Raw genomic sequence first — 15,069 nt, 5'->3', positions numbered from 1 at the left:
AGGTCATTATGCATACTTGTGCACCACCATCAATATATACTTTGGGGCTTTATGCTTGTTCACCCAAGCATCCATAACTGGCAAATAATCTTTATCTCCCTTCACCTGCACTACATTAATCTGACCTCCCTTATTCTCTTTCCTGGGGCGTCTTGTGTCGACCAACTTACTCTATGTCCTCCTGAGTTTGGGGCACAATTGCAAAAGCTGGGCCATGTTAAACTAGGGCCCTTCTGTTGAAGGTCTTTCATCAAATCATACTCTTCCTCATGGACACCCAAAGGAAAATCGTACATGCCAATGTGTCTTCTAGACTTGGTCTTCTTCCTAACTTCCTTGGGCTGATCTTCCACTTACTTTCCTTTCTTCCTCCTCGATGGCCCTTGATCATCCTCTACCTCTGCCCCTCTAGTCCTTTTACACTGGCTAAAATGTATGATTCTTCATCCACTCTAATTAAATTTAGTTCTCCTTATCTAGGTCCATTTAGTTCTCCTCTAGTCCTTTTACACTGGCTAAAATATATGCTTCTTCATCCACTCTAATTAAATTTAGTTCTCCTTATCTAGGTCCATTTACTAGCTACTCTACTGAACCTATGGCACTTACTGATTTGGCATCTCTTGTGCCCTCCTGCCATCTTGCCTTTCTTCTCTCCTAGGTGCCAGAGGATAAACATCACCTCCCATCCTCATGGGGTATGGGCACTAAGGAGATATATGAACCCTTTCCCATACAGTTAAAACATTGAACATTCATGCTGGGTCCTCCTCTTCCCCTGATTCTCATACCATCTCTATCTCCTACCCTAGGGGCATTTCTGCCTCCTTGCAATAGATTTAAGTTCAAATTCTCCATCTGCTAAGCTAGATGATTAATACCCTGCATCTGCTGATCAGAAACCACTGGGACTACTGGAGCAACTCCTTTTGCTCTTCTCTCCCCAGGCACAACTGGCATTCCTTCAGCCTGAACTTCCCTTTGTTTTTAAGCCATTCTTTGTAGCTTCCATTCTTTTTCTTTGGCAATTCTTAAGGCCTCTTCAAAGGTTCCGGGTCTCTTCAACTCTACTTTATCTTTTAGATCTGCATGAAGGGACAGGATAAACATGTCTTTCTTAAGATCGAAACATACCCTAATTTTCCCATTCTTCTTTGGCACTATCACGATTGGTGAGATAACCAATCCGTGTGTTCTATCTCGTAGATGAAGTATGTATAGCAATGAGTTTATCAATTTCCTCCTTTACAATTGCTGCATATTTCAGCCAATGAGTTTATCAATTTCCTCCTTTACAATTGTTGCATATTTCAGCAATGAGTTTATCAATTTCCTCCTTTACAATCGCTGCATATTTAGGATTCATTATGGTATGGTTTTTTCGTGGTTGGTCTTGATCCATCCATGATTGGGATCGTGTGTTGTACCACTTCAGGTGGTACGCCCTTCATCTCTTTGTAATTCCAAGCGAAACAGTCAAACTCCTTAAGGAGAGCAACAAGTTCCTTTTCCTCAACTGGATCAAGTCCTTAGCGATATAAATAGGTTTAGTTTCCTCCCCTGGCACTGTAATATCAATTTCCTTGACCTCAGCTAGGCCATCGTATGATGTGGATAAACCATCTTCCTTAACACTTTTGGCCTTCAATTGGACCACTTTTCGTTCATCAATTGTGTATGTCTTGAAATGGTCTGGCATTGAGAGTAGGTATGGTTTATCCTCATCTTCTCTTTTTGTTTGAGCCATCACCTTCTTAGCCTCGTGCTCGGCTTCTGCCAAAGCCTTGTTTCGTTTTTGGCGCCCAGCTTTTGTAAGCTTAGGCGTTTCCAGTTCTTAAAGGGTGACATCCTCCCTATGTTTTCCTTCAAGGGATATCTTGCTCAACTCCTCACCCTAATTCTTAGAAAACTTACCTTAGTAGCTTCAAGGTATCTCAGCCCACGGCATCCGTGGGTTTTCTTTGTAGTAGGGCATTTCATCGAGCGATACACCGTTTCTGCTTTCACCATCTTCTAAGGCGCTGGGCACTGATACGGCTTCGTAATCCAATCCCTTCTATGGTGGATGCTTCCTCCTCTGATTCCTCTTCAATGAGTTGCAAATTGACCATACAAACACATGTAGCGGGAACATTCCCAGATTCAATGTATTGGGTTCCTCGGGGCTACATAACATCTATGGTGGCCAACACATACATTCAGTTTTCACTGAAATTTGGAGGAGGTGGTGATGCATACATTTTTGCTTCCTCTTCCTCCATTGAAAATTCCACCATGGACTGGCATACTTGTACGGATGTGGTTCGCTTGGTTGTGCGCTTGGTTGTGACCGAATCATTACCAAACAGTTGCCCTTCCATGGGGTGTGCTTTCCAAGTTTGTAGATCTATCTTTAGGATTTGTAAGTCCCTTCAAACATACACATGGTCTAATGCCCAATCGTGCACCAATTTGGATTCCCTCATGAAGGGTCTCCCCAAGATTATGTCATATGAGTCTGGTTGGCGTAGAAAGTCCATTACCACAAATGTATGACGGTAGTGGAACGTAAAGAGTTTAAGCTACACATTCTCCAAATGCCCCATGGGTCTTGAAGATGTTCCGTCTGCCATTTTAACAATAAGATCTGCTCTTTTCACATCGGGTTTTTCCCACATTGTTTTGTGATGGTGCTAACTCCCACCCCACCATCCAAGATAGCCAATGCTTGGTATCCATTATGATGAATTGGGATTGTAGCATTAGTGTCATCACTTTCATAATACCTCTCCAATTGATTAATCGGTATCTTGACAAATCTAGGCGTTCTTTCCCCTACATGTTTTAAGTTTCTTTCTGCTAGAGGTGAGTGATCTCCTCTGCAGTGGTTGTTGGCTTTAGTCCTCCCTCTACCCATTCTTTTATGTCCGCCCACAATGTTGGGCGAACTACGTAGTAGTTGCCCCAATGGAATTTGTACAGAAGTGAACAATATAACTGCAAGATTGCCTATGTGTCTGGGCTCTCTGGCAAGTGAGGGTTCCTTCCACGTGTGCATCTCATATTCGCCCCTAGGGAATGAATGAATGGACACATCCTGCTCAATCTACTCAAACACTCTTGACATAAGGTTTCCTTAAGATCCTTCTTCAGACTCTTTTGGAATTGGAGTAGGCACGTCCAATTCTCTTTCCCTTATCGGTTCGTTTCTTGGATACATTGTATCCCTGGCCCGGTTAGCCTGTAATTTGGCTTCGTGAAGCTGTTGACACTCTTCTACTAGGGCCTTAGCTTCTTCAATCTTTCTTATCTCTTCTTCAGCATTTGGGTATTCACCAATCTCCTTATGGGTTGCTGGTTTTTCTCTTTGCGCCTCTTGGGCAAGATCATTTGATTTTGGTGCTTGATCACTCTCTTCCCTTGATTGGGTGGATCCAGTGTTGATAGTATCTTCTTCAGATCCATCTTGAATTGTGACCCTGGTGTCACATTTACCCACTTTTTTCACTCTCCTTCTCCTTCCAGTTCTAGAAGTGGTGGTATCTGCTGGGTTCTTCCCTTTGTCCCCTAGTTGGGCTTGGGCTCGTGTGTCAGGACATTTAGTGGCATGATGTTTCCACGCTGCACACTTATGGTCCTGATAGTGGCATGGTTAGAAGTGGATGCAGAACCACTTGCATGATATTGGTAGTAGAGTAGCCGGTCACTAGATAATCATGCATTTTGTGATCTCGGGCTCCTCTTTGGAAGCACGGTAAGTAACTAATCATTAGTTAGCCTCTCCTGTAGTTTACATCCTGAATTCAGGTGCTTTAACTGGGATACATAGTCTTGCATAAGCTCATTTTCTTTTTGTTTGATATTATGCAACTGTGCCACAAGGCTCCATCTGTCACCACTTCAGGCAAAGCTTGGCATGAACACATTCTTGAGCTAAGTGAAATTGATCTTATCTTCTGGCTTGAGGGTTCAAAACCATTGATGAGCTTTTCCTTCTAGGGTTAGTGAGAAGGCATGAATCGTGGTTACATCACTTATTGGCCCGCAGGTTTCGCATGTGGACTCAAAGATCTCGACATGTTGCATCGGGTCAATTTTTGTATGACCTTTGCCTAGTTCCTTGACCATTCCTCAACCCATTTCCACAGCCATATTCAACAAATCTATCCTTGTGGCCGCATTAGGATCTACATTTGGATCCACCATTGGTCTTTGAGGAGCTACTCCCCCCCCTACCTAGACCTCGTCCTCTTCCAACATTGGCTCTTCTAGGAATTTTGGGTCTATGGGTAGGTCTGGCCACCTCATTTTGGCTCGGCTCATTATTAGCAGCCTCCGTCCATCTTTGTAGAATCAAGAGCTCCATGTCCTGTAAGAACGTGGGATGATTAATCATTTGCTCTATATCTTTCTTGGTGTATAAGCGGTTCTCTACTCCACAGTTTCCCTAGGTAGGTTATCTCTGGGTGTTATCTCTGGGTATCAAGCCCTTCCTCCACTCTTGGCTCCTCATTAATGAGCTCTAAAATTGGGATGTCTCCCTTAGTCTTGCCCACCATGACCATTTCTGGTTCCTTACCACATGATTGAAATGGATTCACATTTTCCATTTCCTTTTGTTCAGCCGTAGCTCTTTGAGTATCAAGCGCTTGTTTCCTTAAGCTCAATTATCGTAGTTGTCGCTCTACTTCAGCCCTTTTCAAATCTAATTCTACTTCCTCTGAGGTTGGGAAGAATACTTGACCTTTCCTGGCTGCACTTTCCAAGTCTCTTCTCATCCTGGGGGTTTCAGTGTTAGACAGCCTAGAACTTGAAGGTTGGGTTGGTAATTGTTGCCTTGGACCTAGTCTAACGGGCCTGTACCTGTACATTACGCTTCCTCCCAAACATTCCTACCATATAAATGGCTACACATATTGAGTGTAGAAGATATAAAATAAGTAAATTATATAAAGGTTGGTTTGTTCTTATTTTCTTTGTGGAAAAAAATTTATTGAATTATTGTTATCTTATGGTTAAAAGTTTTATAAGATTTCTTGCACATGTATAGAGAAGCTATGATGGTGGTTAGTGTAGACTAGGGAGAAAATGATGAGATAAACTACAAAATGGCGACTTATAGGCTCTCAAAAATTGTGTACACAATGACTAGTCTCCTTGGCTATAATCCTATGGTCACAATATAGTTTTCTTTAAAGCACAAAATGTTAAAGGTCATTTAAACAATACTATTTCAATATGTACACATTTTTAACTTTTTGTTTATAATTTTATTAATTTCTTTAAATCTAATAATTTACATGTGAATAGTTATTAAGAGCTCTCCCTTCTTCAATATATAAAGCCCTTCGTATTTAAAGGCTCTCCTTTAGTATAAAAGCCTTGTCTAGCCCACCTCTTCACTTTATATATGTGATTTCAGAGCTATCCACTACCTCCTCATTTACTCTTTACACTCTTATTCCTCTTTCATCATGGATCTTACCATGAAGTTCTTCAATTTCTCACTACAAAATTGAGTTCCAATGCAAGGAGGATATCCTTTATGTTCCAATGCAAGGAGGATATCCTTTATGTTCTCAATCAAATCATTAACATCCATCATGGATGTCACACCCCATGCAATTCCTTTAATTCCTCACTAAGACTGAGTTCCAATGCGAGGATGACATCTTATATATTTTCAACCAAACTATTAACATCCCTACCACCATCATATTACACTAAATTCATTACCAAGCCACATTGCAACACATGCATGAGTATGCCAAGACCTGCACACATGCATGAGTATGCTAAGACCTACACACTCAAGATACCTCCTATTGAGGTTGATTAGGTGCCATGCAACCTCTTTGTGTACATCAACTCAAATGCGCATGCCTTCAAGAAAAGGCTTTGAAGACATCAAGAAAGAAAGAGTACACCAAGCTGCGTAGTTCAATTAGATTACCAAGGAGGACATCAATGCTTTTGGGCAAGGCAAAGTTGGTGTAAAGTTCTTGTCGTGGATTTCCACTTTCATCTTCCTATAAGTTTGATGAGGATAATGAAATGGACATCCCAAATCTTAGCCTTTAAGAGGTTCTCAAAGAGTAAGATTAGATCCTAGGCCATATATAATTAATAAATATTATGGCTAAAGAAGCACTTAGATTGGATCCTAGGCCATATATAATAAATATATATGGCTAAAGAAGCACTTAGATTGGATCCTAGGCCGTACATAATAAATATTATGGCTAAAGAAGCACTTTCCCTACAACTCTTAAAACAAGATAACATGCCAAAGGGACCAAGTGGGACGTCAAAATAAAAAAAAGCCAAAGAAAGAGTAGCAAACACCTCAACGATCGAGGTTTGCGAGAGAGGAGATGCCCTAGGTGCGATGCAAGAGCTGATGTGTAATGGTGGCTTGGGTTGTGAGGTGTTGATGTGGAAAGATAGAGTTATTGTAGTAGACGTGGGTTAGTAGGGGAGTCTAGGGGCTAAAAAGTGGGATACTACGGCGGTTGTAGGGGAGTCTAGGGGCTAAAAAGTGGGATACTAGGGCGATTGAAGGGGAGTCTAGGGGCTAAAAAGTGGGATACTAGGGTGGTTGTAGGGGAGTCTAGGGACTATAAAAGTCCTCATTTATTGGACTTGTTCCCCTTGTCCCCCATCCATGGCTGAAGTCTAGTTCTCTGATCAAATTTCTAATCCATTTCTTACAAGGCCCTTTTTGGGTTCACATATTTCCAAATGAGACCAAATCCAAATGGGGATGAACCTTAAGATACTTAAATGGATCAACCCATTAATGAATTATTAACTAGTTAACAAAATTCATGGTTTGGAATACATCTTTAGGGCTTTGTGATTTTTTCTCTCACTCTACCTCCATGGTCTACAAATGTCTTTTTCAAGGGCAAAAGAATTGACAACATGATTCTAGCCAGTCTGAAATCAATACCTTTTACACAAATTGGAGTTCATAATGGGTAATGAAGGCACCCTAGGCAAAATATGAACCTAGTATTGCAAAACTTGGTTGTCTAACTCCTTGTTGATGTTGAAATTATTGGCCTTTCCAAGCCAATAATGCAAAGAGGGTCATTGAACCAGAGTTGGGGTCAATGGTGGAAATTAAACAATAACTTCCACTCTCAATGTGCAATGAATACCCTAATCAGTGTTTGAAAAATACCTCGAGATCAGTGTTCGAAAAACACCTTCAAATTTAAAGCTTGAAGGTACAAATACCTCCAGATTTTGAGAAGTTATAGAACAAAAACCTTCAAATTTTAAGACTTTCCTTCATAAATAATTTCACAAATTTTAGATGAAGGTTTTTCACTTTTTGGGAAAATACTTTTTTTTTCGAACATATGTGGGCCGGACACTTCTCCTGGTGTGGCCGGACGCTTCACTCTCCAAACCGAAGCTAAGGCATTTCAAACTGCCATGGATTCGAGCCCGAGTCGAGGTTTGCCACACTCCCCTTGTTCTTTCGGTAAGAAATCTAACACTGTTCTATGGTCTACCTCTCGTGTACCGCTAGCAGCGAGGACAAATGAGCCCTTTTGCAGAGTTGAAATGCTAGATGATGATGTTGATGATAGCCCTTCATAAGATTTCAAGTCGTAACCTAAAGGGTCACAAATCCAAATTTGCAGAAGAGCCCAGCATGGAAGAGGATGTGCAAGATCACATTTTGTGGTTGGAGTCATGAAATACTTAGCTTGGAAAGAGGATTTACCACATCTTCAAGGCCAGCTTTGGCTTTGAGATGCTTGAGCCTTACATAGGGCATCCACAGGAACAGAAGATTTTAACTTGTCAACGGAGATACCACATGTGCAAGGCCAGCCTTGGCTTTGGAATGCAAGTGGTTGCAGAGGGTAACCTCAGGATGATCCAGAACCAAGGTTATGGTACCGTCATGGGCGGGGCTGAAAATTCAAGGACTTGACTTGGTCCCATGATTGACTTGTAAGCTCTCATTTGAGCAAAGATGGTGCACTTCCTTGTAGCTGGCATTTGCTTGATGCACGTGTATGATATGGAGCGGGGCGGCCGCAATCGCAGATCCTTGTTGATCACAACCTAGCATCAGTTTCTTTGATTGGATGGCTGAGGTGCCTTCCATTGAGAACTTTATCTCTAATCTACAGAAGTGCAGGACATTGAAAAATTTGGAGTATGCTAAGCAACTACATGCATTTGCATGCAACAGTGGGCTGGAATCCCATAGCATTGTTGGGAACCACATTGTGCCTTTGTTTGTAGAATGCAGTAGTGTGCCTGATGCTCAGCAAGTTTTCAACAGGTTGACTGACCGGAATGAACATTCATGGACGTCTCTCATATCAGGTCATGCACAATTTGGGCAGCCGCAGCATGCTTTCAGGCTCTATCAAAGGATGCAGCAGGATAATGTAGATCCTAGTAGTTACACGCTTGTGGTATTACTAAAAGCTTTTGCACAGCTGAAAGATGTTGAAAGAGGCAGAGAAATCCATTGTCAGATTGCACACAAGGGACTTGAAAAAGAGGTTCCAGTCGGAAGCACTTTGGTCAGTATGTATGCCAAGTGTGGGTCACTTCCAGAGGCACGGGAAGTCTTTGATGAGCTCTCAGTGCAAGATGTAGTGACATGGAATTCTTTAGTTTCTGGATATGCAGAACATGGTGCTGGTCAGGAGGCACTAAATTCTTTAGAAAGGATGCAAAGGGAGGGTGTATGTCCAAGTGCTTTCACATTTTCTTGTGCCTTGAAAGCTTGCAGTGCCTTAGGAGCCATGCACAGGGGTCTGAAAATACATAAAGAGATTGTAGAGAAGGGTTTGGAATCAGATTTATTGCTAGGAAACACCCTTGTTGGCATGTATGCCAAGTATGGCTTTCTGTCAGAGGCAGGAGATTTATTTGATATGCTGCCAGTTCGAGATGTTGTCTCCTGGACTGCTGTTATTGCAGGGCATGTTGACCATGGATCTGGTGAAGAGGCAGTTAAATACTATGAACAGATGCAACTTGAAGGCATCTGTCCTAATGCCATCACTATTGCTTGCGTTTTAAAGGCTTGTGGCAACATAGATGCTATAGACAAGGGTCGACAAGTACATTTGGAGATTGTGCAAATGGGGTTGGAGACAGATAACTATGCAGGGAACAGTTTGCTTGGCATGTATGCCAAATGTGGATCATTTCTAGAAGCACAGGTAGTCTTTGACAAGCTCTCAGTTCAAGATGTAGTGTCATGGACAGTGCTTACTGCAGGATATGCTGAATATGGACAGTTTCAAGAAGTGCTGAGATGCTTTGAGGAGATGCAACGTCAGGGCATCCTCCTGGATACAGTCATGTTTTCTTGCATCTTAAAAGCTTGTGCTAGCCTGAAAACCATGGACAGGGGAATACACATGGAAATCACACACAAGGGCCTTGAAGGAGATTTATCTGCTGGCAACAGTCTGATCAGCATGTACGCCAAATGCGGATCACTCTCAGAGGCACAGAAAGTTTTAGATAACCTGCAAGATCGAGATATTGTTTCATGGACTTTGCTTATTGCAGGATATGCTGAATATGCACCTGGTCAGGAAGCACTGAGGTGTCTTGAACGGATGCAATTTGAAGGTGTCTCTCCAGAGGCTAACCTGTTTGCTTCCAGCTTGAAAGCTTCAATCAACATGGGAGCCATAGACAAGGGTCGAGAATTACACAGAGAGATAGCAAAGTATGGGTTTGAGAGCAATCTTCAGATTGGCAACACTTTGATTGACATGTATGCAAAGTGTGGCTCAGTTTCGGAGGCACAGAAAATGTTTGACAAACTTCCAGTCCAGGATGTTGTGTCGTGGACAGCACTGATAGCAGGCTATGCTGAACATGGATCTAATCAAGAAGTGTTGAAGGGGTTCAAACATATGCAACTGGATGGGATCTCTGCTAACGCATTTACGTTTGCTTGTGTTTTGAAAGCTTGTGGCAGCCTAGAAGCTGTAGACAAGGGCCAAGAAATCCACTTAGAGGTGGTACAATATGGATTGGAAACAGATCCTTCCATAAGCAGTAGTTTGATCGACATGTATGCCAAGTGCGGCTCTCTCTCAAAGGCACAGGAGGTCTTTGACTTCCTGCCAGTTCGAGATGTGGTGACATGGACTGCATTGATTGCAGGATATGCTGAGGGGGGACATGCTGAAGACGCACTGAGATGTTTTGAACAGATGCAGCTGGAGGGTACCTCAACAGATGTTGTCACTCTTGCTTGCATCTTGAAAGCTTGTATCACCACGGGGGCAGCAGACAAGGGCCGAGAGCTACATATAGAGATAGCAAAAAAGGGGTTTGATGGAGATCTTCCTATTGGCAACACTTTGGTTGGCCTATATGCTGAATGTGGCTCACATTTGGATGGACGGAGAGTCTTTGACAAGCTGCCAGCTCGCAATGTGGTGTCATGGACCTCACTGATTGCAGGATATGCAGAACATGGAACTGGTCAGGAAGCTCTTCATTTATATGAGCAGATGGGGTCCAAGGATGTTTCTCCACATGCCGACACATTTGCTTGTGTTTTGAAAGCCTGTGGCTGTGTAGGAGCCATACACATGGGACGAGAGATACACAAGGAGATCATACAAAAAGGAATGGAGAGAGATGTGTCTGTTGGTAACAGTTTGATCAACATGTATGCAAAATGTGGCTCCACCTCAGATGCACAGGTGGTATTCGAAAGACTATCAGCCCAAGATGTTGTGGCATGGAGTTCAATCATAACAGGATATGGCTTAAACCATCAAGGTAACATGGCTATAGATTGTTTCAAAGCCATGCAAGAACATGGTGTAAAGCCAGATGCTATCACATTCACTTGCCTTCTAAATGCATGCCGCCATGTGAGTCTGGTAGACAAGGGTCGGGTGTATTTCAAGGAGATGAAAGAAGTATTTGGCATTGTACAGACAGTGAAACACTCCACTTGCATGGTTGATCTTCTTGCAAGGTCAGGGCAGCTATATGAGGCTGAGAAGTTTCTTAAACTGCTGCCTCCATCTGAGAAAATGTGGGCGGCTTTGCTCAGTGCCTGCAAAAGGTATGGAGAAGCAGAGCTTGGGTTGAGATGCTTTCAGCAGCTTGTGGAAATGAACCCGGATGCTGCTGCTTGGTATGTGCTCATGGCAGAAATCTATTCAAATTCTGGCAGGTTGGACGATGCATATCGAATAGAAGAGCTGAGGAAACATTCGGGGGCAAAGAAGAAACCTGCTATTGCTGTAATAGAGGTGAACAAGAAGGTGCACGAGTTTGCAGTAGGTAACACCCCAAGCAAGGAGATTTCAGCACTCCTGGATTTCTTTAGCTTACGCATTGAAGGAGAAGGACATGTTCCAAATCTTGACTTGGTGTCAAGACCTATAAGTGATGGGGAGAAAGGGGTAGCATTATGTGTACATGCAGAGAAGTTGGCCATAGCTTTCGGCCTTCTCAATACCCCGCAGGGAGATACATTGCGTGTAACTAAGAATTTGAAGATGTGCAGTAATTGTCACGATGCAACCAAGATCATCTCGAGGATTGAGAGGCGAGAGATCATACTTCGTGATAACTGCTGCATCCATCACTTCAAAAATGGCTCCTGTTCTTGCCTAGATATGTTTTGATTTCACTCTGATGCAACCATTGGAGACGAAGTTTTGGTTAGTGAGTGGTTCAGTCATAAAACATACAGCAATTATCAACACAAAATATATAAAACAGGATATTTACTCAATACTTGAGCACATTGTTTGACAGAAGACCTTGCAAAAGCTACTGTAAATTCTTTTGTAATTATGACCTTCTCACCAGGATGACTGCAAAGCCTTTTTTTTCTCATAAGAGGAGAATCTTCTATTCGTCAACAGGAGTATACAACTACTTAATAGAAAATTACAGCCCTCTAAATTGCTAGTTAGTGATCATCTTGATGGGGGGGATGCTCCCTCCATGGCTGGCCACTCTTGGAGGGAGACTGTCTTCATGGGGGAGGGGGAAGAGCCACACCACGAACTGACGTGCCAAACAAATATTCCTGCATGACCTGGGACTTTCGCTGAAGGCGCTCTCATTGGCCCTGAAGGGTGTGGATGAGGTCTGTCCATCTGAAAGGATGATCTTGGCTGGAGGAGTGACCGTGTCCTTGATGGTCTCGTTGCAGTGTGTATGCCAGTTGAGCCAGGCTGCAATACTCCTGATGAGCTCCCATTGTTGGTATGTGGGTGTCAAAGAGGGGTCCATGGTGCTGTAAGGCCCTCAGAAGCAGTGATGGTGATGACACGGTAGTGCAACAACCGCAGCGCACAACCCCCGGCCATGTCCATTGCCCAGGCTATAGTGCCTCAGTTATTGAAGTGGGCGTCCATTCTGTAAGCTACACAAGAAGTTGACAGGAACACGGAAGATCTACTGCCAAAAACTTCTCTATGAGAATGTGATTACTCGTTTGGATTACCCACCACTAGAAATAGTGAGTTATTATGGTACACATTTTATAAACGAAAACGAAGAATGTCCTCTGGAGTGGAAGATGATCTTCCCAACGCTCCATTGTTCTATATTGACCACATACCCAAATAAGGTGAAGATAGTCCACTTCTTGGCTGACGGATCCCAATCGACAGTCCCATCAAGGACAAAGCGAGATACCTCATCAAGAAGGTTGCAACCTATTAATTGATAGAAGGAATGCTTTACAAGAAGGATCAAGAAAGCATCATGAGAAAATGTGTTCATGAAGATGATTTGCTTAAAGCCCATTCCGGCATTGGGCGGAGGAAACTTTGTTGGGAACACAACCACCCGCGAGGTTCTCTGGACCAGACTATGGTGGCCTATACTCTTTGGAATATAATTGAGTTTGTCAAGCTTTGTGATGAATGCCAAAGGTTTGCATGGTCCAAGGCAAAGATCGTATGGCCCTAATCTCTATAATTTTGGAACAATCATCTGAAAATAAGGGCCTAGACTTCATGGGTCTCATTAGCCTAGCCGCTTAGGGAACCCATGCGGGCTTTATTATAGTCACACCGATTACTTCACGAAGTAGATTGAGGCTAAAGCTACACAAGAAGTTGACAGGAACACGAAAGATCTATTACCAAAAATTTCTCTATGAGAATGTGATTACTCGTTTGGATTGTCCACCACTGGAAATAGTGAGTGATTATGGTACACATTTTATAAACGAAATGGTAGAGTTCTTGACTTCTTTGAGGTGCACAGAAAGTCGATACACAAATTTATAGAGCTACAGGTGATGACATCTTGAAGTGTTCTTTATCATTCTTGTGGTGTTCCTTATTGAGGTTTAGGCTAGCAACTAAGTCAAGAGCACAAACAAGACTTTATGCACTGTTCTCACTAAGATAGTAGAGGCATCAAGAAGGAATGACTAAGTCGAGAGCACAAACAAGATTTTGTGCACCATTCTCACTAAGACAATAGAGGCATCAAGAAGCGATTGGGAGCACAAGTTGCACTTTGCTCTATGGGCCTCTTACCACACGACCTACAAGGTGATTGTGAAAATAGTACACCTTCCTAGCTTGCATTTTTGGGATTAACACAGTCATGCCAATGGAGCACTTGGGGAATTGCAGTAAGGCATAATCTCAAGGGAAACCTCTCACAAAGAGGTTAGTTGTTGTTCCATAGAGTGACTAAGCGAGCAAAGATTGTGATCTACTTATGGATTGATGGTTGAAAAACTACGGCACAAGCAATGGCTTGAACATCAACTACAGGACAAATACATGACGGTAGGAAACATGGTACTCATATACAATGTCAAGAACACCAATTGGAAACTAAAGTACTAAGGTCAAGGTCCCTACCGAATCATATAAATTTTCCCTCAAGGTATAGTAAAAATAGATATCCTAGATAGGGCTAAGATGGAAGGCTATTTGATGGTAGAAAGCTAAAATCCTACTTTAGACCTCTTACACAGGACATGCTCTATTAAATTCACAAGAAAAAGGAGGAGAGATGAGAGGTATCGACAATGAAAAATGGAGGGCTCACTCAAGGCGATTGCTCGTTTGACAGAAAAAGAAGCCAAGAGGGTGGTAGGCCTCCAAGTGTGTAAATATTTATACACAAAGCTGACCTTCATGACGTGGCTAAAGCGGATATAATAGTGGAGCCTGCTCGCCTTGAGCTACAGTTTCATCTAGCTACATGGCTCACCTTGGTTGACACTAAGGCTAGTCATAATGTTTTGCCTTGGGAGACATAGACCTCATTAGGCCACCCAACTCATCATAAAAATCCAACATAAATATCATTGCACACTACATTCTATATCAACCACTAAATCACTTCCTGAAATTATGTAGAAAATAGCCCCTCACACCATTTGCCAACTGCCATTAGTATGCCTGATTGTTCACCAAAATGAGCATACTTCCTTGCATATGAGAGAAGAAGAAGAGAATATAAAAGAGAAAATGAAAGGGTTAGTTCGGGAACATGCACTTAGTCAACCCTAATGAGGGTTAACTCCTCGATGTGAAGCAAGCTAGAGGTTCACTCCACCAACACTTGTGTCATCCAAGTGGAGCTTTCCTCAAGCTAGGTGAGGAGCAATGAGAGAAGCTATGGAGAGATCAACTGCTACTCAATGCCTTCATGTATGTGTAAGAGAGAGAGAGAGAGAGAGAGAGAGAGAGAGAGAGAGAGAGAAGAAGAAGAAGAAGAAGAAGAAGAAGAAGAAGAAGAAGTGGCAAGAAAATAGAGCATCACCTACATGCACACACACACAACCAAGCAAGCAAGCATGCCCACACACAAGCTCACCACCATAGCCACAAGAGTGAAAGAAAAAGAGAGCAAAACTCAAATGTGGTGATAATGGGATTATACCTTTTAATATTTCATAAATCACTTATATACATGTCATAAATCACTTATATACATGAGATCTCTTTTTACAATGGTTGGTCGCCCATATAACAATTTGGGCCCCAAAATTGGTTCTTCTCACTCTATGTACACCTAAGCTTATGCTCATGATCGGCATTACATATGTCGTAAGCTCGCTCATCCCATATATCTTTTACC

The 15,069-nt window shown here is 42.5% G+C and overlaps 1 protein-coding gene across 1 annotated transcript; it reads left to right on the top strand.

Moving 5' to 3' along the window:
- The first annotated feature begins 8,087 nt into the window (after positions 1-8,087).
- Positions 8,088-11,630, top strand: LOC147608419 (pentatricopeptide repeat-containing protein At3g26782, mitochondrial-like). Its single transcript, XM_086789435.1, has one exon. The coding sequence runs from the start codon at positions 8,088-8,090 to the stop codon at positions 11,628-11,630; it is 3,543 nt and encodes a 1,180-aa protein (XP_086645561.1).
- Positions 11,631-15,069: the final 3,439 nt, after the last annotated feature.

Source organism: Cibotium barometz, chromosome 53, assembly GCF_041138505.1.
Source record: "Cibotium barometz isolate CiBa-2024 chromosome 53, ASM4113850v1, whole genome shotgun sequence".
NCBI classification, from domain to species: Eukaryota; Viridiplantae; Streptophyta; class Polypodiopsida; order Cyatheales; family Cibotiaceae; genus Cibotium; species Cibotium barometz.
This window is presented reverse-complemented; position numbering and strand designations above follow the sequence as displayed.